Consider the following 27757-nt stretch of genomic DNA (forward strand, 5'->3'; position numbering starts at 1 on the left):
ATATATATATATATATATATATACACACACACACACACCCTGAATGCATGGTCTAAAAACAAAGCTTATAAAGCTTTCACTTTAATACTGTGAGTCAGTGAGTTGGTGCTGACAGCGACTTTAACAGGATGTGTTGTTGGAAAGAAGTTAATTAATCTCGTCTACTTTCTCTCTACTGTCCCTTTCTTCATCTGCGAGTGGCTCCGTCTCTTGTTCTGCCCCTCGTCACCTTATAATCCGTCTCACAGTCAACTCTCTCATTTCATCTCTCCCTCTCCCTCCGTGTCTCTTCTCTATTTCTGCCTCTCCGTATTGCTCACAGACAGGAGCTTTAACGACGGGGGCCGGCAGGGTTCTCTCTCAAGGCCCCCCCGAGACGAGGAAACGCGACGCGGCGCTCACACGTCTTCACAACTTTGGAGCTTTTCATGCATTCCTGACAGTTGCCCGCACAACATGCCGAGTGTGTCCAAACAGCTCGTGCTGCTGCGTCGCTCGACTTTGCAGCAGCTATATTCAGACCAGGTGTCGGAGGAGGAGGGTGTGCTTTCCGCTCGCGAGCTTTGGGACACGAGGGACCAAACACAGGAAGCCGCCGCCGTGTTGGCAAACAGTACTCGCTGTTAATGAAACTCACTGAGCAAAGAGACAAACCGGCGCCAGCTACAGGTTACACCTGTTTGATGACAGTGTGCAGTGAGCAGAGAATCATAAATCACACACATGGTTTGCTGTAAGGAAACATCCAGACTGCTTCATCACAGAGAACACCAATAAAAGAAGTTCAAAAGACAAGCTCATGAATAAATATATATATATATAACATACAAAGAGGAGGAAACATGTTTTCCCTCATTTTTCAAGGTTCATTAAATATCAAGTTGCATGTGCAGAGAATGCTTAACACGTGCATGGCCTTACCCTCCGTTTGTAATTAATGGTGTTGATATTGTAAAGATTTCCCAGCGGGTCAGATGCATCTGCATCTCCTCGGGTGGACTGTTTTGTTTCGTGCTCAGTGTTTTGTCTGGTAAACATCGCCAACAAAACTGATTCCATGAGGTGTAATTACAGCAACCGCCGGAAACCAATCAGCAGCCAGCGGTGAAATGCACTGATTTACACGGAGCAGGATATTAAAGCCAGCAGACCTGGATGCAATAAAGTGGTACTAGAGGACAGTGGCAGATTACAGGGCTAAAAAATGGTACCAGTTCATTGCTTTTACTGAACAATGTGGACAAAGACCATTACTTTGGGGTCATTACACAAAATGATTCAGATACAATCCAATATTGTTAATTACAGATGTCGGAGTCAGCTTTTACAAATTCAAAACGCAGACTGAAATAGTGAGGATCAGGCTGATAACAGCTTCTCCTAACAGTGTCAGTAATGAATGAATCCACGGTTTGAGGGCGATGTCGGGCTTTCAGCCACTCGTCAGCCAGCTGTGTAAAGCCCTGGTTCTCTGATACCTCTCCACCTTTGCACAGGTTTATGGCCACGGATCAGCGGGCTCAGTAACAAGGCTTGACTGGGGCTTCTAATAAGTCAGGAGACAGACAAACGGATGAACCGGGCAGCTCCCGTGTCCGAAGAGAGCGTGAGGGTTAAGGATAAATGGAATCATCCAGTCAAGCGTAGCTGAACATGCTAGCCCATCTCAATGGGCCCTAATGACTCGGCTGGGGATCGCTGTGACATGACGCTGGTCGGAGGCTTTAGCGGCGGGGGGGTCCTGTTCAGGATGCGTGGCAGGGCAGCGCAGAGGAACGCTGAGCCGGATCACCGGGTCGACCGCTTCAAAACATAAATGTCCGACATGAACAAGAACTGCAGGTCTACCTGCACCTTCCACACACATGGACACCAGACACAGTGACCTGAACAGAGCCGGGATAAAGAAGAACCACATGAGACTAAACCGTACGGACAGTTCATCTGAACACATTTGGCGATTTTGCAATCACCGACTGGCAGAACATTTAACCGACACAGAGTCGATGAAGGCGTTTCCATGTGCTGTTGGAAACCGACATCGTCAAGCAGCTGATTCCTGCCGCCTGTCAAAATTACGTTTCTGGTAAAAAAAATAAAATAAATGTGTTTCCCCTGGAGGAAAGCCTTGATTTGATTCCCGGTCGCAAAATAAGCTCATTTCAGTGTGTATGGAGTGTTAAACTGGGCGGTGAACGTGCTCAGAGGCCTTTGCTGCATGTCATCCTCCCCACAATCCCTGTTTCTCTCCACCGTCTTGTTCAACAAAGACCTGATGCCAAAAAAAGCTACAACAGCAGCAGAAGTGCACTGATTGCAGAGACAGAGGACGTCCTCATTAGACGGGCTACTTCGGCAACCGCCGGTGGCAGCAACGATTGAGCAGTAAGCATTAAAAATACGGCACACAGACGTTTATGGGCTTAATGAATGAACACATGAATGTTTCGAAGACACATGGCAAACATGCATGTTGTTATGTTTCTCGTAAAACAATACATTAACCATCATTGTGGCCTTGAAAGGTGGAGGTGCCAATTAATAACAGTCCGGAATATTTACACACTGTGTGGGCTAAAACACACTGGGGGTCTAATTCTCCTTTACAATTCACTACATTTTAATAATCAGCTCAGGCAACCTCATTAAAATACACAATAATTAAGGTCAGAGTATATGATGGAAGAGTGGCATTACAGCTGGACCCAAGCTGGCTTCTCCGTATCCCTGTGGAAAGCCCTGCTCACGCACTGTGCTCAAGTGGGTTTTATTCTCTTTGATGCTACTTTATGCTTCTATTCTACTGCATTTCACAAGGAGTTTAGGAGAGGTCTAAAGACCAAATCTGTAAATAAGGTAGAACTAGCTCAACCCCCAAAGGTAAAACAATAAAGATCTCAGTCTTTCTTCCTTCGCTGTGTGCAGAAATATCACAAACATTTCGCATCAAAGATGATGTGTCTCAGTTAATAATAATATATTATAATAACATCCACCTGCAGAGGGATTGCATTGAAACACTAGAAACAGTGGAGTCACGATGGTTGAAAACACCATCGCCATCAAATCCTCATCAAATAACATCCAGATAACAATGTCCGATGACATCTTTAAGGTGCAGTAAGATAACGCTTCAAATAGAATGCTACTGCTCAGAGAAGGGAGGGAAAGCTGATTACAGCATTACTAAGCACACATGTCCACGTCTGCATATTTATCTCCACATAACACATGTGGCAGTATGAATAGAAACCACAACATAATGATGACATCGCTTTAGAATGAGCCAGACACTGCACGCCTCATGTCACCGTGATTGAAGAAGAACCCTTAATCACTAGATGCAAATATATCAAACTAAATATCAGGAGGACGTTTCTATCAGTTCGCTAATCAAGAGGACCAGCAGAGAAGTGCTACAGTCACTGTTTGTTCACGTGTTTCTATATGCTTGCTTGCTTGCTTGCTTGCTTGCTTGCTTGCTTCCTTCCTTCCTTCCTTCCTTCCTTCCTTCCGCATGAAACAAGTTTCAAACGGGAGTCAGGCAGAGTTATAAATATCCTCAGCGTTGTCGTGTTGATTAGCCACCATCCTTTCTTTTTTGTCCAAGTGTTGCATAATTCACAGTTTAACAGTCGAGTTTGCAAATTAATAACGGGATAAACTGAACCAACATTATTGCTGTACGAGAATAAGCAATAATAAAAAAGAGAGACCGGAGGGGCAACGGTGCCCACTGATGCCAAGGATCTCATTCATTCCGGTTGTCACAACAAGCTGTGCTCCAGCCTCAATAAAACACTCGGCGCTCCTCACCATCTATCACGGCTCTGGCCCCGGCAGGTTCTTGGCACGCCGTCTAAGGGCCGGCCTCTTGGTCGTATAATGCGTTCTGGGCTCTTGGGCCCCCTCTGCTCAGGAGTGTACTACAACACAGCTCCCGGAGCGTTGGAGTACTGGTACACTGTGTAAGTCCTTCAACGATATTGATGGGGGCTGAGACCTCGTGAACTCCATGACGGCCGGGTCCACTGAGGGGCATTCTTCTGCAGCTCGATGGCTTTCATCTAATCTTGCCGCTATCAAGATCGGATGGCGTCTTGTTCCACGCTGCGAACATGCAACCCTGAGTTTGTTCAGGTTGCTGATCAGACAAGATGTCGTGGGCGGCTGACAGCGGAGGAGGGGCTTTCACTTCATCCGCTGTATTGAAAGGATGGGGCCACGACAGCCAATCTGCCGCTGCGCCAGCCGAGTTCTACTTTACTTCCTCTCCTGTCTTTTAGGGAGGCCATGTCCATTACCTTGCTCAGATACCATCAAGTAGTATCTGAGTAAGTCAAGTGCTTCTGACCTCAGAGGCTATCTACTCATAGTTCATCTCCTCGACAGCGGCGCTATTATGGAGCGGTGAAAAAGCCTCAAAAAAGTGCCGGAGCTTTGATAGTGTTTGAAGCCAAGAAAACCCCAAGCGCTGTGTTTGACTTGGCTACCGCAGCGCTGTGGGAAAATGTAACACCTGAACCAGCTGGGGGATGGATGATGCAGTGGATTATCAGATAATTGGAATCTGTGAAAGGTCATCGGCGTGATGGCGAGTGACCTTAGATCAATGGCGGTGGGTTGGGTCACACTTCAGTAGGAAGGCCTGAGGCCACGGGGGGGGCGAGGATCCAGGATCACACGGGAAGGGGGAAGGGCAATGAACGGAGTTAAAAGCAGCAAATTAAACCAAAGGATGAGACGTGCCCCGACTGAGGGGAAGAAGGCGAGTCAGCAGTCTCACTCTCTCTGTGGTTCTCTTCCTCTCCTCTCTTCCATCTCTCAGTTCTCCCCTCACTCTTGCATTTGATCTCGCCACGGCCTAAAGTCACGAGGAAGGCTTTATATCTCATATTCACTGTTCCACATGAGAGACCGTGTGTCCGAAAAAGAAAAAAAAACTCTTCTCAAAATAAATGAGGCTCTCTGAAGGCAAACGCAGACGATGACGGGTGCCGTGCCGACACGGGCTATCGCAGCAGGCCTCAGTAATTAGATTTGAAGAAAACGTCTGAGTGTTTTTGTGTGTGTGTGTGTGTGTGTGTGTGTGTGCGCGCATTTGTGGTTTGAGGTGGCACTGGTGTGTAACTGCAGTCTATCTTTCTCTTACTTCTGTTTCAAAGGCCCAATCGGATTAAGACAGGTGTAGGTGTTGACTGTCCTTCACATCTGTGTTTGCTTTTGAAGCTTCTCGCTTTTTAGATTAGATTTAGATCCACCAGGAGGGATATTGGCTTTTTCACAGCCAGTCCACAGAAGAATACAGAAACACATATGGCAACATACAGATATAGACAGTACACAAAGTCCTGGTGTTTACATTCATTCACTGATCCCGGCTCACAGCAGTGTCAGCGAGGCGGATCGTTCAGGGAGGAACAAAGTCCCCGTTTGAATCGAGCTCTTCTCCAGTGAAGTGTCCTGTACCTCTGACCAGATGGAGGTCACGTGAAGCGTTGGGTTAGGTGGAGATGAGTGTCATTTGAAAGTGTGTGTGCTGGGTGTGTGATTGTTCGTATCTGATCTCGGAGGCATCTCCACGCTGCTTGTTACTATGAAAATGAATGCGAAGGACTGCCACTGTAGTAGCAGAATGACCCGTAATGGATAACACCGGGGGCCAATATTTTCAATTTTCAAAGGAGATGAAAAATACTTTAGGAGGGGACGCCGGCGTTAATTGGCTGGAGAAGCTGCTACAGCACAAAAGGGCTGCGCGAGTCTTACAATATTTTCAGAAACCCCTCCGAGCGATGAACGCTGGGTGGTTGCAAGTGGCCGGTTTAGAAATGAACCTGCCGTGAGCTAGCGAAGAAACTCAATATCTCTGGTGACGGTCTACTGTTCCACATAAGAGGCACCGACAGGGCTAAAGTCAATATATTGCCACTGTCATCATCTTTAAAACACAGGCTTTGACTGTCATTGACTGGCACAGCAACACACACCCGCTGGCTGCTCATAGGACGACAAAGAGAGGCCGCTCTCCGTCACTGACAGGACGCCGTGAGGCCTGCAGAAGATTCACATCGGGAGGGATTTAATTAGACCACTTTGTACCTTTCACTGTCGCTGAATCCTATTTACATTCATTCTCGTGTTACTAAGCTTCCTCACCTTAGTCGTATTGCTTCAACTAATCTTCAGGTGTCAGTCTGTTTAAAAAGTGAGCATTCGAAATGTTCAGATCAATGAGATCAGGGTTTCACCTTTTTAAATCGCTCCGTATTGGATGAGAGTTTTATTTATCATGAAGAAAAACTCCTGGTTGACTTCGCGGTTGACACAAACAGCAATGCAAAAGAGTCACAAGTTCAAACCCCACGGTATCCGATGTGTCCGTTCCCATTAGAGAGATCTGGGATCCCACCGGCAGATGAAACAGCAAAGAAAAGCAACTCATTTCTGATGCATTGTGAGTAGCACGTCAATCACAACCCTCTGAAATCCCTTTTGAAATAAATCCACATGAAAAAAAAACAAAACTGTATTTAGATGTGCTGGAACAAAAAAGACCTTGAAGGCAGGATTCATCAGCTTAGCTAAAGGGAGATGATCCACTGAGCGCAGATAGGAAGGGGTTGCCCCGTCTTATTCTGAGCTGCGTATGATAGTCACATGGAATCCATCCCCAGGCCTACAGGACATAAATGTATTGATAGTTTAATAACACCAGTTTAACTCTCACTGCCAGCGTCCTTGTCAGATTGCTCCGTTAGCATTCTCCCCTAAAGCTCCAATGTGCTACGTTTAGGCTTGAGACCGAGAGTGTGTTGGTAGACCCGCCCACCTGCCACTCATCCGATGGAGCCGGTGACACTCGTCTTAAAGACTCAACTGATGGCTTTGCAGTCTGAAAAGTTAAAGAGAAAAAACATCTTTCCTTTAGCTCAACTATTTCAGTCAATAGTTGGTGTGATGTGAAATGAGGCGCTCGTAACTTGCACTTTTTAAATCCAGCCGTCCAATCACAATGGAGGAGGGGCGGGACAAATGACTATTTGTCATGATATAGCATGTACCTAGCTAGCTGTGCGAGAAGAATACATAGATCTACATTATTAATCCAGGCAACTGGTTCTCCAACCGTTACTGGGAACACATCACTGAATCATCGCAGGGTGGACGGTGATTTAGAGGTCTTGCAAGAACTTTGGGCTGTGAGAAGTTTATTATTATGTTTCTGGTCAGCATGGATTCACTCGACTCAACGAATAAAACTCTCAAGAATGAAACACCAAGCTGCTGAATTCAGCCAAACTTTACTTCACTGGTGCATGTTTTACAAGGTTTCTCCAAGGTGTCATTGCGGCAGCCTGCTGTTTAACAGAACTTTTATTTTGCTAATTGGACATTTCCACCATAACTTGGGAGTCCTTGGGAGCTGTAGTTGACTTCTCTGAGGTGTTAATGTGCACAGACTGCACCAAAGAACATTTTTTTCTTATTGCAGTTTCTCTTTATTTGTCCTGAAATCAACCAAACCTTTATAGTCATCTGATGGAGAGAAGAGCGGGTCTTTAGTAACTGGATCCATGAAATAGGTCCATATGGTTTAAAACATCTCGAACATCACTGAAAGGCTGCTTTCAGCACGATGGTGTGTTTGGTTGAGTAAACACAAGGTCACAGATAAACACCCAGTGATACTGTATAACATATGCTGCCTTGTCTAATATAATTTTAATGCAAAAACACTGCATGCTGTCGCTTAGTAGCTAAATCAGACTTTGTGCGATACATATTCTGGGAAATGCGACAAGACACAAACCGCCTCATCATTACAGCCAATCAACTCTTTCTGGATCTTGTATCTTCATGAAATCTTGAACATCTTCCAATTTTTTATATTTATTTATTGCTCCGTTTTCCTGTTCCGTCTGCCCGGGGGATGACGTGGAACATGTAAGACACAAAGATGTAATCCGCTGAGCGGCCCACCAACAGACCACAGAGCAGGAGCCACGCGAGAGTGTAGAGCCGCAAATTCTTTTATTAGCACTCATAAATGTTATCTGGCACATATCTGAGACAGGCTGGGTGTATCGCCTGCTGCGATTTGGCCCGTTCCTCACATCCCCCCCCCCCTCCACCCCAGGTTGGCTTAGTCAGTTGACTGCCTGGCACCAAACCTGATCCCTGAGTCCCAATTTCACACATTCCTCTGTGTCTATCTCAACAGATTGAGCAAAAAATATAAATAAATAAAACCGCAGCTCTTATTAAAAACCAATTAGCTCCCCAGATCCCGGGGCCTGTGCAGAAGAGGCTGCAGGATGTCATCTAGATTGGGCTCCAGCTCCGGACTGGGATCTCCGCCCCCCCTCTGCTCTCCGCTCTCATTTGCTGAGAGTTGTCGGGGAAAAGTAAGCCGGCAAGTGGAGGAGCGACTTCTTCAGTATGACCTAACCTCCATGTGAGCTGTGGCAGGCGCAGATGGAGATGGACACTCGTCTCTCGTGGAATTATTATTTTTATATCTTTGGATGCCTTTTGAGTTAATGACAGAAGACACTCTTTTCATTAAAGTAAACAAACTCTGAGAAAAGCTGCAGTTGTTTACAAAAAGAAGCACTTTTGAACACATTCATAATCCTCAAAGACGATCCTGCTGCTACAATAATAATCTGTCTGGAGAAACAGTGACACTGAATTTTTAAAACCTGTTTTACAAGGCGGATCTGAAGCCAAACAAATATTGCTATTCTAAGACGCAATTTTGTTACAGACAACAGAAATATTTCCAGACTGTTGGATGTACTCTCAACAGTCATTGGCCTCGCCATTCCCTCACATAACATGCCGTGACACTGTATTTCTTGGCTAATTGACAGATTCCACTCAACGTCCGCAATAACTAAGAGAGAAGCATATAGTCCACTAATATGTACCGACTTCCAGCATCGTACCAGAAAAGAAGAACATTGCATGCCCCCCCCTTAACTAAATGAATAGTTAACTAAACTATCAATTGATCACTCTTTAATGGACACACACCTTGTAAACACCCGGTGCACACCTGAGGGCTTATCTCTGAGCAACAGGACAGAGAAGCCTCTGAGGATTATGGACATGTGTCTCTCAGCAAATGGAGTGTTTCTTCAATAAGCTGCTGGTTTATTCGGACACTTTGAGACAAAAACTGTGTGTTATACATCTTTGACTTGAGTCACGCTAAAGTGACACGCTATCGTTACAGGAGAGGCACAAGATGGCAGCACTGTGATTAACACATGGGAACATGTGAATGGGAGCCGGCGCCTGGTGATTTTCAGCGATGTTTGATGTCGGATGAGAGATGAGATGAGAATATGATCGCCACCTCCAGGACCTCTCTCTATAAAACGGTGGAGTAATAAGAGCCTTTCTTTTATGGGTCTGGATAATGATTCTCGCCAGTCGCAACGAGACGCTGGAACTTCCTTATACTTAGATACGCACTGACAGACACACTTAGAGGCTTTAAGTACTGTGAACACTTGATGAAGGGCCTTGAAGTCGAGCTAGCTTGTTTCATTACCACTTGTCATTCTCTCTGCTGAGCCAACTCCACGCTACCTCCCCCCCCCACCACTCACAAAACTTTTTCTTCTGATTAATTGCACCCTTTTAGGCTTTCTCACCATCAGCCCGAACCATTTTGCAGCCTTTTCATTACAAAGTTAAACGTCTGGCTCTGGAATACAGTGGCAGTAAATGCCATATCCTGTCAGAGAGGCAAGGGCAGGGTAATTGTCTCTGTGGCATAATCGCCCCTCAACAAAAGCCGGTGGAAATGACGGGGTTTTAACATAATAAGGAGCACTGTCAGTGTGGATTCAGCCCACAAAATCCTCCCTACCAGCATCTGTGCTGCAGTTAGATTCCCTCTCTTCCAGGGAATGTTTATCTCCATTTCTCTCTTTTCTCCACTGCTGATGGCCTGTAATTGCTTCCATCTGCTCTTTGTACATACAGTATTACTTGTCCTGGTGGAGATAACACCGTGCAGCGTGAAAACCAGTACGACAGCAGAGAACAACCGGCTTTAAATGTCAACGAGCCACCAATGAAACGCGGCTATCCGACTTCATGTTGCAACTCCTTTGTTGAGTCACAATGACGGGGACGAATGCAGTGTTCCTAAAACCTTTATTTTAAAGCCATGGCACGATCTCAGTGAGGAGACAGTTGACAAATGAAATCATTAAATCAATCACACAAGATGGATTGGGTGTCAAAAACGATATCTGCACATGTGAAGATCGTGGGTGCAGATTGGGGCGAGCCATCTCCTCCATCTCTGCTGCTGGGACGTGGAGCAACAGGTGCTCGGCATAAACAACAACACAGGGAAGCAGGAACGATATTCAAAGGGGGCAAACTGAGCAGACGCACCCGGGATCTAAAGAGCAACTCAGCTGTGGTGAGACGCTCTATAGAGGATACATATCTCCTCTCTGTTAGATGCCCGACGTCAGCTCCAGCCTCACGGAAAAATAAATCCCCTCTCTCGCTGTCACACACGGCTTATTCGCATTCACATCCTCCTCTTCCCGCTATGTTTGCTCCTGTAATTCTCTCCTTTCTCCCTGACAGAGGAATTTAAAGGCACAGAGGAGTATCCACTATAGGAGAAATCAAGAAACGTTGCACCAGCTATGTGGACCCGGTGACCATGAATTATACATGCGTCAGGGGGTGGTGGTGAGGAGGTGGGCTACAAATTTGTCAGAATAAATGCATTAAGTGCATACTTGCAAAACCCCATAATATTATCAGTCACAATTCAAGGTTACCAAACATGCAAGGAGCAAATTATTCATTCCCATACAAAGCATAGTGATGAGGCTGAATAAGTGCTGAGAGCGACAGAAGGAGTTGGGTTTGGGTACGCAGGAGGCTTTTCTCTCTGTGAGAGTTTGTGTGTGGGGTATTTAATTAGGAAGCTGTCTGTGTGGAGAGAAAAGTCCATCTTATGATCCGTAGAAAGCCCGTCACTGTGCCTCTGCACTGTTGTATCTGTCCTGTATCTACCATGCCAACCTTTGGAAAGTATGAAGACACATTTATGAATACTGTTTTATTAACATGATTTAAATAACTACATTGGTTCAAAGTGATGAAATTAAAGACTTTTTAGAGAACTTTCTAGCCTCTTTTAGCACCATTTTATACAGTGCAGTTTAATAAACCAATTACTCATTTGGCTGTTTTTCTGCCCCCTTGTGGCCAAAAAATCCAATAATACAGTTTGAAGAAAAAAATCCACCATGAAAAATAGTTCTATGTGAGAAGTATCCTGCATTGCTGGACCCATTCAGATATTTGGTTGTGTATTTGTCTTATTCCTGTCCTAGGTAGTAAAGTCTTCATATTTTACAACTATGAAAACCACCAAGTGATGCACGGAACTAAGGTTTAGCTTTAGATACCGAGACGTTATCTTCAGACAGCGAGCACCAACACGACACCAGAGAACTCAGAGGAATCATGCAGCCGAAGACTGCTGTGGCTCTAACACGGAGGTGATTGCCCAACTCGACTGAATGAGTGTTAGTGAGAGAAGAACACAGAACTTTATAACGACGTCGACAAAGAAACTATTTAAAGTGAATCAATCCCGTCATGGTCGTTACCCAATCCACTGAAGGGGTCACAAGGATGGCTGAATCCATCCCACCAGCACTAATCACTGATGCCATATATATATACATATATAATATAATATATGGATATATATCTATATATCCATATATAACATAATATAATGTATACATATATAATATAATATATGGATATATATATATATCTATATATCCATATATAATCCCAATGCAACGAGGTCGTGTAGATGTCAAAGGTTGACTCGGACCATCACGTATTGCAGAGAAAGAGAATGGAAGAGAACAAGAGAAGAACACAGACCAGGAATGTAGTAATGTCGACGGGTTAAAGCGGTCGGAGGGTATTCTTTGCCTCTGAAGATTGGATCACTCTACTGCAATGAATAATAAAGCCAAGTACTGAAGGACTACTTTAAACATCTATTCAACTGGACTGCAAAGTTAATCAGTCAGTAATTACCCATAGAACGGTAATCAGCAGTCAGCTTACTCTCAAACCTGCAATCACTTCTGGGTAACTTTTCTCTGGAGTCCTCAAAACATGAAATAGAAATGTCTCTTTAGCTGCGATGAGTGATTTCAATCTCTTTCCTGACAAACAACCAAAGCATGACCATCGACTGTATCAAATAAACAATGGTGTGAAAACAGCTGAATAAGAATAGAAATGATTTCTTTATGAACGGATTTTCATTTTGTATCACATCTGACGTTTAGTTTGTGGAGTTCTCACTTGTTTGTTCTGCTTTTCATCACGCATGACTCTCTCGATTGTTGTAAACATGTATCACATCCATCACTTCTCCAGTAACAATGAAACGCTGCCGTTTGAACAATGACTTGACTTTCTGATGGTGTATTTTCTTTCCCCCCACTAAGTGTAACTGATGACAGCTACCACTTTGAAACAAATTACACAATCATCTGCTTGCCAAGACAGGCTGATGTAAGATCCAAAGTGGATGCCCTTCTCCGTCTGCTGGGCCTCTTTACAGGACATGGTTCTGGCTCCCCAGCCTGATGAATCTCCTGCACAGTCGCAGCAGTCTTTGCGAAGGACCCCTGCAGTGCAGCGCATCCTCAAATTGTTCACACCTTCCCTCCACGACTGCTGCCCCTGTGATGAAGCAATCACCAAAAAGTCATGCTGGGAAAAATAAGCATACCGCTCTCAAGTAGTGGGCCGTTCATATTTATGATCATCACTTCTTGCAGCCAATCACCGCCGTGGATGGAACACTATTCACAACGTTAAAAAAGTACAAACGCTCCGCCATGCCTCAGATGGAAAGGTAGGCTGTGTTCATTTGCTGCCTACCACTTAGAGAAAAATAATATGCAGAATAAACTGGTCAAATTATTACAGTCATGATTGCAAAATGTTCAGAGCCGTGTGCGCAAATAATCACTGAAGCGTCACAAGACTGAGCAGCAAATATGATCATTTCAATCTGGAGTAAATAGACGCTTGGTTGTTGTTTTCAACCCCTGCACGTTAACAAAATGCAAAAAACACAGCATGCTAATGTAGCATACACACACTTCATCAGACAGAGACATTCATTAGACTGGACAGATATTACTGCAGCCCCCGGACACCACGGCATTTTAAAAGCCTGGTTTGGCCTGGAAAGTTATGGAGAAGCATGTTTGTGTTTGAGCAGGACAACAAGTAAACGTCACAATGCAATTGAGTGAAAACAGGTAAAATGATAAAGATAGAAGCTTAAGGCTACAGATCAGTGTTCCTGTAAAGCCGGGTAGGTCTTTAGTCACCGTTACAATTATCAGAAAGCAAAAGCAGTGTTTACATCCAGCAGCTAGCGTAGCCCTGAAGTCCTAACACTAGTTCATGATGTGCTAACGTACACGGCTAACGTTAGCTCCGCAGGGTTTTACATACAAACGTATATCTCCTTCCCGGTAACGAGAACTCAGCCGAGGGTCACTTGCTTTGAAGCGGTCCATAGCCGTTCTACACACACACACACACACACACACACACACACACACACACACACACCTGAGAGCGAGTGCTGCTGATAAGCGTGCTAAAGGACACTTTGGTACATTTCTGAGGTGCAAAATGACTTTACTCACATCTGAGTGCTCTTCGAGCAACAAAACATCAAAATGAAAGCCATTAACAAAAGCGTTTCTTAATGGGTTTGATGTTCTACTTTATATTCAAATGGTGCTGCTCTGCTCTGCATGACAAAGGAGACAACACAGAAAATACATCAGATGATTTGACTTGACAAACATGTTGTCCGGCGTCTTATCCTCACATTTCTGCAGCTCAGATTTAGAAGCTAATTCTGATATTTACCACTTCTCCCCCTGAAGAATCGCTCAGGTGCTCTCAGACCAACATTTCTGACAACACTTTTAAGACTCATTTGCCCAATCCACTTTGATTCCCCGGTGTGGATCCAAACCGACCACCTCGTCTTCCCATCTCTAACCTTCAGGCTAAAGCTGCTTCAGTTCCTTTGATCCCCCCTCTCTCCTGCCTCCCTGTGTGGCTGATGGATGGGATGAGGAGGCCCTGGGTAAGAGACTCTCTGCCATTTTCACACATCTGTTTGACAAGGTGAGAATATCTGCAGAGAGAAGACTAGGACTGACTGAGTCCCTTCCTCACATCCTGCTTTCACTTACCCACCCGGCTCATGTCTTGAGTGACAGCACAGCATGGTGACACGCGCTTTACATATAATGTGAAATGTGAGGGGAGACAGGCGGGGGGGGGGGGATAAGAGCATCACATGATTTAGGGGAAGTGGGGCGGACAGGAGTGCTGCACCTGTGTTTGTGTTCAGGGTTCAAGGTGGTGGAACAGCTTGTCTGGGAGCCCCAGAATTTCCAATGTACTTCCAGCATGCAAGGCTGCTTCCAGTGGGCCTCATGAGTGGCTGCAATCACAGCTGCATCACAGGGAAATGGAGTCTGAGATGTGGAGCTGTCATCGTCAAGGCTATAAATCTCACAAATACAAATCTCTCCGTCCATACGTCCTGATTCCAGCCCGCTATGCTCTGCAGGAAGGTGGGCTTTTCCTCTCCGTGGTGAGGGAATCTTACAGAACAGAGTGTAGAGTTTGTACCACGGATGAATTTTAAATTAGACCAGCGGAAAACAGCTCTGACATTAGAAATGACTTGCACCAGCTGGCACAATGAGGAGCGTACAGGTAGCATGATTAATAGATTTGGGTAGAGAAAAAGCTGAGTGTGTGCGCGTGTGCGTGTGTGTTCGTGTGTGTGCAATGCTGGTGGACATTGCACATGATTCCAGTCCGCTCCGCACGCATACAGCCAAACACAGCTCACCTGCAGGGGCAGGTGCATAAGCGCGCGCGCGCACACAAACACTTTGACACACACTTGTCTGCATTGGCATTTTTTCGCAGTCAAACTGGGGACCAGCAGCCGTGGCTCTCGTTCCTCCCGTAATCTGATCTGATCAGTCTGCAGTTAGGGAATCATGTGCATATGTATGCTGCCTACGAGGCTGAGAAGAGACTTGCAAGCAGCTCTTGAGTGGAGAAAATCCGGGGAGAGCCGCCGCTTCCCCGCTGTCAGCGGCAGTCGCCCTTCAGATCCTATTTGGCAGTCTCTGTGTGGTCTTATAAACCAGTACACTGCTCTGTGCGGGACCCTGTAGTGCATCCGTTCACATTAACTGGCTGGTCTTGCAGATAAAGAAATATCTCATCATGCAACTTTGACCAAAAAAAAGCAAGCGAATAAAGGACTCGTTAAAGAACAGTTGCGCTAATGATCACAGGTCTAATAGGAGCAGCAGCGACCTTCCGCAGAACAACGCATTCATTTTGCACAAGTTCAACTGTACTGTATTACGTTCCAGGTGTTGTTCAACTTACCGATCAGAGCCAGCTGTAAGAAGTACAGTCCGAGGAAGTCCATTATGGAGTGCGACATAAATTCAAATGGATGCAAATCCCGGGCGAGCGATGATGCGCGAGGATAAAAACCCTCTGTTTGTTGGAACTGGCACCGAAATGAGGACCGAAAGAATCGCAGCTATTTCTCAAGTGATGACTGGTCACTTACGCTGACGCCGGAATCCACAGCAGCGCATGAAACAACAGGAGCGCAGCAGAGCATCATTTTTTAACAGTCAAACTTTTGTCATGGAGGAAAAACGGGTTTCAGCTGCGCCAAATAGAGTCAGTGGCGCCAAATCAATGCAACACCAGAGGGGTGGAGAAATACAAAAAAATAAAAACAGTTTGTTCCTTAGGTGGAATAAATCTGGCGCGTATTGAACATCCCTGGCCGTTTCATCTGTCCGTCCCGAGCGGCTGCTTCCTCTCTCCTCTTCGCCTCCACCTGCGCACCGTCTGGAAACTGCGGATGAATCACAGGGGCGCGTAGCTTTGCGCACTCCGACCTGCGAGTCACACAGTGCTGTACTCCTCTGCTCCCAGGCGGGTCCGGCCGGAGATGCCCAGCCCAGCTCGTTTAAAAATCCAATCTTGGCCAAAGTTGAAATAGGACAAGTTAAATCGATAGCCTATTTCATACTGCCATAAAATGGAAACAATAAACCTGCGTACAATGGTGCATAGGGTGGGTGGACCGTATCCACACTTCTCGGAAAGTAGGTTATTCCCCCTAAAAAAGAGAAACTACCACAGTCGACTTGCATGAGAATCATTGATTTGGAGGAAGTTGAGAAAATATTTGAGGGGCCCTACAGCAGCAGCAGCAGCAGCAGCAGCAGCAGCACAGGAGGAGCAGACAGTACAAACAGACCCAGACTGACTCACAGTGTCTGTGCCTCTTCATGGTGAAAATGAAGGGACCATCTTGCATCCAGCATGGTCTGTTTGAGGCTACCTGCTGTCTAATGTGCTCATGCTGGTCTCCTTCAGAAGAACAGAACAAAGGACAATCTATTTAGATCTGGGTTTAGAGGGAAACGGGTCCGATTGACGTCCGAGTCGAGCTGTTCGATTATTATTATTATTTTGAGACACAGCCTACTTTTTATCTGTAAGACATGTTTTTGCCATACACCAGAATAACTGGATTACGTCCGTAGAAGCAGCACTCCATAAATCATGGAGAATATTTAAATTCTTCATACTGACAGCTGTTATGGGTGCTTTTCTTACTTTTTTCCTGTTAAAGCCTGAATTATTTTCAAGCCGTTAAACTCACACTCTGGATGAGAAATTAATTTTTGAGCGGTCTCTCTGTTGGGAGTTGTTTTGCCTCCTCGAGCTTATTTTTGGAGTTTTTACAGCATCTCCGGGACACTTTCATCCAAAACCTTGTTTGTGCAGTATATGTAAAAACGGCTGACACTCACAGAACCGTGGGAAGGATCATACGCTGTTTCTGAAGAAGCTGCACAACCTTAAACTTCTGTTCAGTTGTGTGTTTTTCCTGAGGAGAGTGGGCAGTGTGCTCCATCAGGAGTTGCTTGTACTGAGACAGTAGGAAGGTTCAGAGGAGAGATACTGCAGCAGCAAGTGTTCTGGAAACTTTTATCACATTTGCAGAAATTTGTCTTGAAGCCTGAAGCCCACTTTGAATTACTTACTGATCACAACACAGGTACACTCTCAGTATCATTTCATTTTGAAAATGAATATGTCATGATTATATACATTCTGTGATGGTTTGCGACTCCATACTGTAGTCTGCTGTTAAACATGTCAATCTGGTTTATGGACATCTTATGGTCATTTGATAACGTCAAACATTATTATTTTAGAAAATGATAAAAAGAAATGTAATACTGGTCAGTCAATGACATTTTCTGTGCGTTGACCAGAGAAGAGACGGGCAGCAAAGAAGAAAGGACAGCAACACTCAAGTGTCCCAAGATGACGTCTGTCATTAGTTTCAGACCAACAGTCCCTCCACATGTGAATGCAGACCGGCCAATCATAGCGCAGCATCGGCCAGCTCCGACAGCTAACCGGCTGTGCTACATTCAGGCTCTCATGTAATCGTTTCAGATGTTCCTTATTTTTGTTCTTCCACAGGCCGATGCATCGGAGATGGAAAGCTGCCACACACTTACAGCGTGTTCCTCATTCGTCGACCAGACGACAGACTCAACCACAAGGCATCAGGAGTCGCTGGCGGACGGCTAACAACAACAATAACCGTCTTCAACACAGGAAAATCACAGAAAACAGTCAGTGTTGGATTAATCGTTATGGATGTTGTCCCCAAGAAGACAGTGCAGTTCAAAGCTGGATTACAAAGCTTCTGAAAGGGATCTGAACATCGAAACGGCACAAACGTTAAAGAAAGTCTCTTGCATGCAGCATCAGAGGTATTAAATATGTGGTCTGAAGCCTACAGTATAGTAGGCTACAAGTTATATATTAGTGCAAAGCAAGCGGGTGTGTTTGGATGGGAGACGTGCAGCATTAGTAAATACCTGAAATGAAGTCACATTAAGAAGTAGAAATACGGCCTTGGGGTCGTATGCCTCAGCCAATGTCTACGTCTGTCCAAATGTCACCAGATATAGTGAGTTCAATCTCAAGGGAAAGTGAACATTTTGTTTATTTCTCGTAGCTGACGGGAGGAGGAAGTACAATCACACATGACCTGAACAAGCAGTTAAACTCATAGAAGCTGCAGAAAATAATAATACAATGCATTTATAATAATTATTTGAATTTGTGTTTTAACTGTTCTTAATAGAACAACAACAACAGTGCTTCACTACATCTGCTGTAGTTTGCGTATGTTTCAACATCTCAGTGCTCTAAGAAGTGACCTGATGATATGGTTTCCTGTCCTTCTTGGCGCTGCTCATCTGACTCCTACTTTCAAATATGATAAGATCTGGACTTAAACTCCTTCTCTTATCTTCTGTAATTGGACATTGGAACGTTTACATTATGGCTCTGTGGACACTGGAGATGCAGCACATCTTGGCATGAGTCTGTGTGCTACTCCTGCAGCGGTTTCCTTCTCTGTGTCTGACTGTAGTGTGGGAGGGAGGTTTTGATATGTGGTTATAGTGTTTTATGCTTGTGTTGTTTGTATATTCAATTTAAAAAATAATTTACATTTATGGAATTCAGCTTCAAAGAAGAATTTGGAAGCTTGAGAGTGTAACGACAAAGAAAAACAGCTTTATTTCCCCAGAAATCCTGTGGATGTGTAATGTACAGTAATGCCAGTAAACTGCACACAAAATGCTGAAAAGCATTAACTGTGTACCAAAGCACACAAGAGTAGAAAGATGTATACTGTAGTTGGTCACACTCATCTCCTCTGCACAATGTGTGCTTTCGCTGTTTGGACTCCGTTCTTAAATTTCAATCACTTCCTACGAATAGAAAGGAGACCGTACCAAATAACAGTTTCATTAGTGCAGTCACGATGAATGTGTGAGACGTCTTTATGTCCCGTTTTATGTTAAAACAAGTGTATTCACAACACGCTTGCCAAGTGCAGATTTAACAAGAAGGAACACAAAGAAAATGCTTCTTTTTTACAGCGGCACCAGAGGGGGAGTAAATGTCTGAGGCTTGGATTTGTACCCTGGCGGTGGTCCAGCAGCGCATCCACTGAGCAGCTCCACAGCAGCAGCAGCAGCAGCAGCAGCTGGTAGTTATATGCCTTGCTCAAGGGCAAACTGGCTGCCGTTGCTGTCGGAGAGCAGAACAATGCTTATTCAGGTCTCTGGTTTACCCAGAAGGTTATGAAAGTGCAACCTAACCTTACCCCTCTCCCCTCTCCTAACACTCCTGCATTACAGAGCGTGCCAAAAAAGATGGTGTATTGATTCCCTACCTCTATCAACCCCCCCCCGACTGCTTTGGATCGAATCCGTCCAGAGATTTCTCTCCTGTGTCTCCACCTCCGCTCACACTCTGTGTCCCACTCAAAAAGCTTTTCCCTTAAAAATGTGTGTGGAGCTGGTGTCATAAGCCGGGGGGAGAGGATGAGGGACAGCCTCCTGCTGGGCTGGTCGTGAAGCGGGAGAAAAGTCTTACCGTGGGCTGATGTAGAAGCGCTAATGCATTCAAATGAATGCCGGCTCCTGAGCCTGTGTTTGCCTGCTGAGACACAGATGTCTCGCTGAGACACATGGCGAGGGAAATTACAGGGACAGGCAGAGAAGAGAAGAGGGAGAGAAAGAGAGACAATATTGACCCGTAATGGGGCTGAATCAAAACGTCGGAAACAGCTTTCAAGGCCAGAGAGCATAAAGACTTCCCGGGGAAATGAAGGTACAGTTACATGACAATGTCACAAGGCCGTCTGCAGCACAATACTCTGCTCTCCGTTATCGTCACATCGTCTCCCTCACACCTGCTTTCGCCTCCTCTTTGCCATTTCAACCAAGCAATACACCATCTAGAATTATTCAGAGAAATACTATATAATTCATGGCCTCTGCCCGGTTACACAACAGTCCGACGTTTTTACCGTTGAGGGCAACATGTAGTGCACATTAGTGCACTACAGACCACCTCTCAGCTGAAGCGGGAATCGCAGTGCTAGCGGTACCAGCGTCTGGTCTACGAGCGGTTCAGCCGACTTCTCCGACACATTATGCGTCGTGCTGCTGTGCCTTCCTTTTTCCATCCCCCTTCTCCATTCCCATTACTTATTCATTTTGAGTAAAGACTAGGTTTGCACCACTCTACAGGCTGCAATGCTGTTTTTCTGAGCTGCTCCGTCGCAGGCAATTTGGCCGACAACTCATTACGGAATAAAACTACTGACGCGTAATCACCGTGTTGCCGTCCTCTTCACTGTGACAGAGAGAGGTGAGCTGATTGGGGTTTGCAGACAGTTCGCAGGGAGATGGCTTTGATAGACGCGTCTAATTGAAAAGAAAAAAGAAATACTGCACCTTTCTTAAACTTCCTTAGAGCTGTTTTTACTCTCAACAATATCCACTGGTATCTGACCCCATGTGGTATCTTCATAGCCGTCCATAGAGGTGAACAAGGCAATAGTCTAGGGTGGCACTTTGGCAAGGTCGTCGAAATGTGGGCCAACTATTCATGAGCAAAATCGCTGAGTAACCAATAGCAGTAACTGCAGTCTCTCTCTAGGTTACACGCGCCAAGTAAGCACAATGATTGCTGAGGAAAGTAACTCCTGCTGCACCTGCAGCAGCCTCCCGTTCCCGCCCCCCTGCTCTCACGAGCCGACGGTAGTCTAGCCTCCTGACACCAAGCTCCATCGTCTTTAAGAAAAACCCAAACAAATGCAATGTGAGGATAAGGAAATACTGTCAATCTAGCTAGTGCTCTGATGTCAGATGAGAAAAAGTAAGCTTTATCTTATAGTCGTTTAAGTTGCAGTGGAAACTTGCCTGTGCACATTTCACTTGTGTGTGTTTAGCACAAAGGAGGAAGTGGTGTATAGAAGAGATCTGAACTGCTATTATTCCGTTCGAGGAGCTGAAATTGGAGTATTTGAAAAGTAGCTATACATGATTGATGCTGTCACGATTCTTCTGTAAACAATTTGGTCGAAGGTTACTGGAGCCATTATGCAGACCTGCGTTATCTGTCTATTGATAAGCGAAAGGCCTGCTTAGTTTAATATCGTTGACATGAAATGCATGGTATAATTACTTTATTTGTACAGCATCATTTCAAAGTGCTTCACAATAAAAACATCCAGAATCCGAGAGGAGAAAGAAGGTGGAGCAGTTACATGTACAAGCCTTATAGTAGAAGTCTTGAGAAGAGATTTAAAAGAGGATACTGAATGTGTCTCAGATCTCCAGGCAGGGAGTTCTACAGATGAGAGGCCCAGACAGCAAAGGCACAATCATTTGTATAACTCACAGGTAACCAGTGAAAGGCAGCAACGACTGATGTGAAGTGGTCACTTCTCTTGGTACGAGATAAAAGCCTGGCAGCAGCGTTCTGCACCGATTGTAAAGTCTGTGTTACTCTGAAGATCTTCTGGGTTCATTCAGCGCTACGTTTGCTTTAAGTCTTAACTTGCTCTTGAACCTTTGGAGCTAAAAGCGAAGTCAAAATCAACTTTTCATTTGCATTCCCCGTTGCTGGTGTTGGACTACATGTGCAGTAACAAGCAGACCTTATTTTAACGTATGCTTTTTAATAGTTTGTTGTGGCTCTCTGTTCAGTTCAGAACACTTTACACTCCCTTCCCTTCGGCTAAATGATAGCAGGAGTAAAGAGCCTGTGGTGCAGCGGCGGACGGTCTGGACTGATGGCACTTTCCTGGCCGTCACACTGATTTTGTTCCATTTGTAAATTCTGTCCCTGCTGTGGGAAATATTACCGAGCCATACCGTTACAAACAGTCCCTGTGTTTTACAGGCGTACAGGCTGGGAAGCATCATTTGTGAGCAGCGACATGAGACCTGAGTGAAATGGAACTCAGTGTGTCTCATTTGATGTCCAAGCTTTCGTCTTCTTAGGCGTATTTCTAGGCTGATTGTAGTATTTTCCCAATAAATGAAATCGGACTACTTTTTGACGAACAAATAACTGATTCAGTATTTCTCAGACTTGTGTTCTAGCAGAGGAATCTGACAGCATCACTATATTGTAAATGTGAGTCAGTGTAGGTTTATACAGAAAGTAGCCAATGGTACACATCGATATGACCGATATGACCGTCCTGCTGTTGATTTGAACGGCAATGTGTGTTCTGGTCACAGTTTATTTTAGTTCAACTTTGGCTGCAAAACCAAACAGAGAATCAGGGCGATTTGTTTCGTTGGACTTGTAAAGCTGCTGAGGAAGGCACAGCTGCGCTCCTGTTGAACAGAACGGCCTCGCTCTGCACAGTGCTGCATCCCCTTAGCATCACCTGCACAGCCACAGTACAGCATCAGAACCCTCCATACATTAAAGAACTATCAATGGCTACTTTGACTGTTTATTTGATCTCACTAGAGAAACTGTATTCTGAGGTTTGGGCGGTGTGCAAGAACAATGATGAGAGATCACAGAAGGCAACATATTTCTTCTTTGTCCATGTAGCATGTCTTCAAACAACAATGAACACCCTTTGAAGATGGAGCTGAATAAGAGACGCCTCCCCTGCAGTGGTACCAATGTACTGCAGCATCAGCTCTGCTCTGTTTGCAGCTGTAACCAGAAACAGGCAGAACAACAGAAAGGAGAAGACGGGCTGCCAAACGAGAGGCTGTGTCGTACTCGGGCTGCTTCAACACAGGCCCGTGGTGTAATTATAATCATATCTGGCCATCGCAGTGGGCAGGTGATGAGGCCGATGTTTCCAGAAAGAAATGTGAGGAACAAAAGACTAAAAGACCCGTGTGCCCGTGTGCCTGTGTGCCCGTGGCAGTTCGGGGCTGTTTTCATGATGTGTTTGCAGCGGCATATTTCAGATGCACAGCAAGGATGCGTGGAAATGGATAAATCAATGAAGCCATCTGGGGAGAGGAAGTCCAGATGAGAAATGGTTTAATGATGACGTTCATTCTACAGTAGCCTCACAGACCTAATTATTCCATTCATTACCGGGACGACAGAGAGCCTCCTTATTTTCATGACAGACATCAAATTTAATTTGCTTTTAAGGAAGTTATAGGTCACGCAATATTTGTGAAAGCCTATTTTTTTCCCCACGACTTTAAGAGCAATTAACACGCTTTGTTTTTTTTACATATTTGTATTTTACACATTAGAATTTGAAATATGATTGCTGAGGGTTTTTAAAACAACAACAGAAATTGATAGTCTTACTTAAATGGCGTTCACATGCAGAAGACAAATCTAGCACATGTACAAACATGAAGTATAGACTGCCAGCGTGTGAAGCTACACAGCCGTGTACTTTGTGACTGCAGCAGGTCTGAATGAAGGCTGTAGTTGCCCTGAGTAATACTGAATATCACCATCGTCATTGTCTGCCCTCTCCAGCTGAGTCAGGCACACACACACACACACACACACACACACACACACACACACATCTCTCACTGTATGGAAGAAACAAACATAACAACCACAGAACAATCAGCTGTATTTTCATTGTTGGCACTGCTTTAGCATCTAACTGGCCATGAACACAGGACGGCACATTTAAAGAGCTGCATCATTCTGTAATGAATAATATTTATGAAACGATTGACTAAACTACGCTGGGACTTCCATCAGCTTCTGGGTGTGCAATGTGAGCGTTTGTATATTCTTCAACATATATCAAACACAACCAATACACTTAATTGGAGGCGCTGAGTTCCACACAAAGGCAGCACTCTGTCAATTACTGTAACGCTTCCATATCAGACTGTCTGTTCCATTGAAAGACTCCTGACTGAGCGGCCATCAAGCTTCAGTGTAGAGCAACAGTAGCATTTAACATTCACAGGTAATAACCCATCCATCCATCCATCTTCCTCCGCTTATCCGGGGTCGGGTCGTGGTGGCAACAGGCCAAGCAGGCTGACCCAGACCTCCCTCTCACCGGCAACATGTTCCAGCTCATTCTGGGGGATCCCGAGGCGTTCCCAGGCCAGCTGTCCAGCGTGTTGTGGGTCTTCCCCGGGGTCTCTTCCCAGTTGGACGTGCCTGGAAAACCTCCAGTGGGAGGCGTCCAGGAGGCATCCTAATTAGATGCTGAACCACCTCAGCTGACTCCTTTCGACGCGAAGGAGTAGCGGCTCTACTCCAAGCTCCCTCCTGATGACCGAGCTCCTTACCCTATCTCTAAGGCTGAGCCCGGCCACCCTACGGAGGAAACTCATTTCGGCCGCTTGTAACCGCGACCTTGTCCTTTCGGTCACGACCCAGAGTTCGTGACCATAGGTGAGGGTAGGAACGTAGACCGAGTGGTAAATTGAGAGCTTTGCCTTCCGGCTCAGCTCCCTCTTCACCAAGACGGTCCGGTGCAGCGCCTGCTTTACTGCTGCAGCTGCACCGATCCGTCTGTCGATCTCCCGCTCCATCTCACCCTCACTCATGAACAAGACCCCGAGATACTTGAACTCCTTCACTTGAGGTAGGCACTCCGTCCCCACCTGGAGGGAGCAATCCACCGGTTTCCGGCAGAGCACCATGGCCTCAGATTTGGATAGGTAATAATGTTTCACTTTAAGTTGGAATGTGCATTAGTCGTGAAGTTTGCTGCCCGATAAGGAGGTTTTCATTGAGCCAACGGGAATCAGGACTGTGATGCTCCGTCTGCAAAACAAGACAAGCTCTCAGCGATGACCGACTCGACGGCTTCTTTACTGAAGCGCTTGTTTGGCTGTAAACAGATACGCTCTTCTGCTGTATCTGTGAGAAAGTGTTGATTCACGTGAATTCTGGTGCCGGTAACTGTTGGTGTCACCAAATCAACAAGGACCGAAAGGACGACATTGTTAACCGGCACGCTGACTTCTGTGGTTGGTTTATTGTCTCGGAAATCATTTCAATTAATATTACTGTCATTTTATGCCACTTATAGAATATGAATAGCTTAATGATGGAAGTACACCATTTAAAAGAGCAATGAACCTTTAATTCTGAGGAATATTCAGACACTGAAATTGGAATGTGAAATAAATATAAAAATATTCTGAATAAAATAAAACCGAACCAAACAATAACTATTGATTCTCTGCCACTGTTAAGGTCAATAACGTGCTGTACGACATTCTGATGCGAGCAAACACGTGAACGGAAAATATTGAGGTCACTGAAAACGTTATGGAGGTCGTGTCCATATGTCGTGCTAACGTGAAAATGATCAAGCTCGTGGATTTATTGAACGATAAATTGGAAAAAGTCGATGAAAACTAAACTGCAAAGAGATAAATCTTTGACTGGAGTCTGGAGATTGTGCCAGCATGGAGCTTCGAGGGAACTCGACTTAATACCGTTGTGTTGTTCTACCGATGTTCAATATCAAGTCAATAACGTTAGATTATCCAGTCTATGGCTATATTGTAAAAGTCGATAAGGAAAGATGATGGAAGTCATTACCATGTATTGTAGAATCAGTCGATAACTCTAAATTGATCGGGTCATGTCCATATACCGTATTAATTAGTCATTAACGTAGAAATAGTTGCTTCATTTCCAGACATCGTACAATAAGTCGATAATAGAAAAATGATCGGGTCATGTCTATATATCCATCGATAATTTGATAAAATGATGGAAGTCATGATGATATATTGTTCAATATATAGCATTCCTTCATCCATGCACAAACGTTACGAGACGGCACAGAGTCCTTCCACTAAACGTGTGAACTCTACTCCTACTGCCTCCTGCTGCTTCAGTCCCTTTACTCTGCAGGACTAACTGGCTGATTACATGCTGCTGCTGCTGCCTGAGAGAGAAAGGGAAATGTTGGTGAAGGTCACAAATCCACCGTCACTTGCAGAGTTTCTTGAACAGATTGGCAGAAGACAGAGTCACACATTTATTATCATCATGCGAGTATTTCACTCTGGCGACGTCACTAGAGCCAGTACAGCTTGTGCAGATTTCACAATAGTCTGAAAAAGAAAACGCACGCACACAAACAATTCTCAAAAACAACAAGTAACAGATTGGATGTAGATACTTGGACTGCATCCACCGCAGGACCACAAAGGATTCTACATCAAACCACGAAGCAGCCAACGTGAAAGAACATTTCTACATTTTAGCATCAACATCCCTAAAACGCTGAAGGAGCAGTCAGCCGTAAACCCGGTGCCAGAGAATCTAAACCTTCATTCTCCTGCTCCTGATGTCAATAATTACTGAGCGGCAACGCCGCCTCACACACTGGACAAGAAGGAGCTGCAGACGGCTCCACGTCGCCTTGTTTGTATGGGTTCCTTTGTTAGGTAACCTACGCTAAAGAGTACTGCATGTCCCCAGAGAAGACTTAGAGTGCTGAAAGAGGCAGATGTGGTACAATGTACAACTAAAGATGTTTCCTCCAAGCTGAAGAATTGCTCTCAGTGCTCCGAAGACACTGCAGCCAGATAGTCTCAGAGTGTAATGAGAGGTGAGTGCAGTCAGTGAGAAGCAGGAGAGCTCTGTGTGTGAGCAACAAATGAAGCCTCATGTAGTGTGAAGAAAGTGGTAAATATGTGTAAAGTTATTCATTTGTGTGCATTTCATTTCAATGACAACTGAATCAATGGTTCAGTTGTCCTACAGGTGAGAGGAAGAATGTGTGTTTTTGATCTTAGGGTGAACTGTCTCCTTACGCCTGCTACCGTCACATTAAGATCAAGCTTTCCCAATAATCCTGTGAGTGGCATTGGGGCCACAGTGTTCAGATGACTTTAAGAGTGTATAAAGTCATAAACCGGTTTGTTGAATCATTATTTTTCTTACTTTATGTCGTGTCCTGAGGGCGTTTCTATGTTCTGTATTTTACTGGCTACATTCTGTCAAAGACTCGACGACAAACGGAAGACAAACAAATATCACTGACATGCAAGATGTATTCAATTTAAAAGTAATCAAAATCAACATTAAGTCACTGCCTTTCATTTCCCTTCAAATTTGTATTTCAGAATTATCTATGAATCACCAGCTTAATACCAGGGTAAGAAATATACATTCTAAACTCTGCTCATTGAGAGCATGCAACAGTGGATGCAGGAATGACTTTAGAACAGACGTAGGAATAAAGACTGTACTGTAGAGTGCACAATATTCAGGTGTTCACATGTATTGGGTGAACTTTGTGAGAATCTTTATAGTTTAGGGTGCTACAGAAGGGCAGAGATCCATGAACATACAGACAAAGCAGCCTCAGTCTGATTGAATGCAGAAGATGCAGCACTAGATGTGATGCTCTGATGAGCTTCACTGGTGTTTATGTTGTCAGGTCTGATGTCCTGTGAATGATACATAGACTAACGTTCATGTCAAACCTGTATTGACTCATACCTGTGAGTATTGACTCATACCTGTGAGTGAAGCTGACTGCATACAACGTGTGAATATGGACGGGAACATGTAAAAATAAATATTCAGTTGGAAGCCCTGTTTTATATCGACAGGTCTGGTTCTTCGCAAAGTCGGCTAACTGGCCACAATCCAGCTGCACTTTGTGAGCAGTGAAAGCAAATCCCCAGAAGCAAGAAGGAGGTGAAGAAGCAAGGAGGAGGTGAAGAAGCAAGAAGGAGGCGAAGAAGCA

General features: G+C 44.9%; 1 protein-coding gene across 2 annotated transcripts in view; it reads right to left on the bottom strand.

Annotated features, from left to right (window-relative positions):
* Positions 1-16405, bottom strand: part of gfra4a (GDNF family receptor alpha 4a) — a 115932-nt gene extending 99527 nt beyond the window's left edge. The window contains exon 1 of one of the 2 annotated variants that reach the window (XM_031873193.1): positions 15535-16402. In XM_031873193.1, coding sequence (XP_031729053.1) covers positions 15535-15592 — 58 coding nt within the window. In that variant the 5' untranslated portion in view covers positions 15593-16402. Of the gene's footprint in view, positions 1-15534 lie in introns of both variants that reach the window. The other variant, XM_031873192.1, reaches the window with a different exon arrangement.
* Positions 16406-27757: the final 11352 nt, after the last annotated feature.

Source organism: Anarrhichthys ocellatus, unplaced genomic scaffold (genome assembly GCF_004355925.1).
Source record: "Anarrhichthys ocellatus isolate YVR2014 unplaced genomic scaffold, GSC_Weel_1.0 scaffold69, whole genome shotgun sequence".
Lineage (NCBI taxonomy): Eukaryota > Metazoa > Chordata > Actinopteri > Perciformes > Anarhichadidae > Anarrhichthys > Anarrhichthys ocellatus.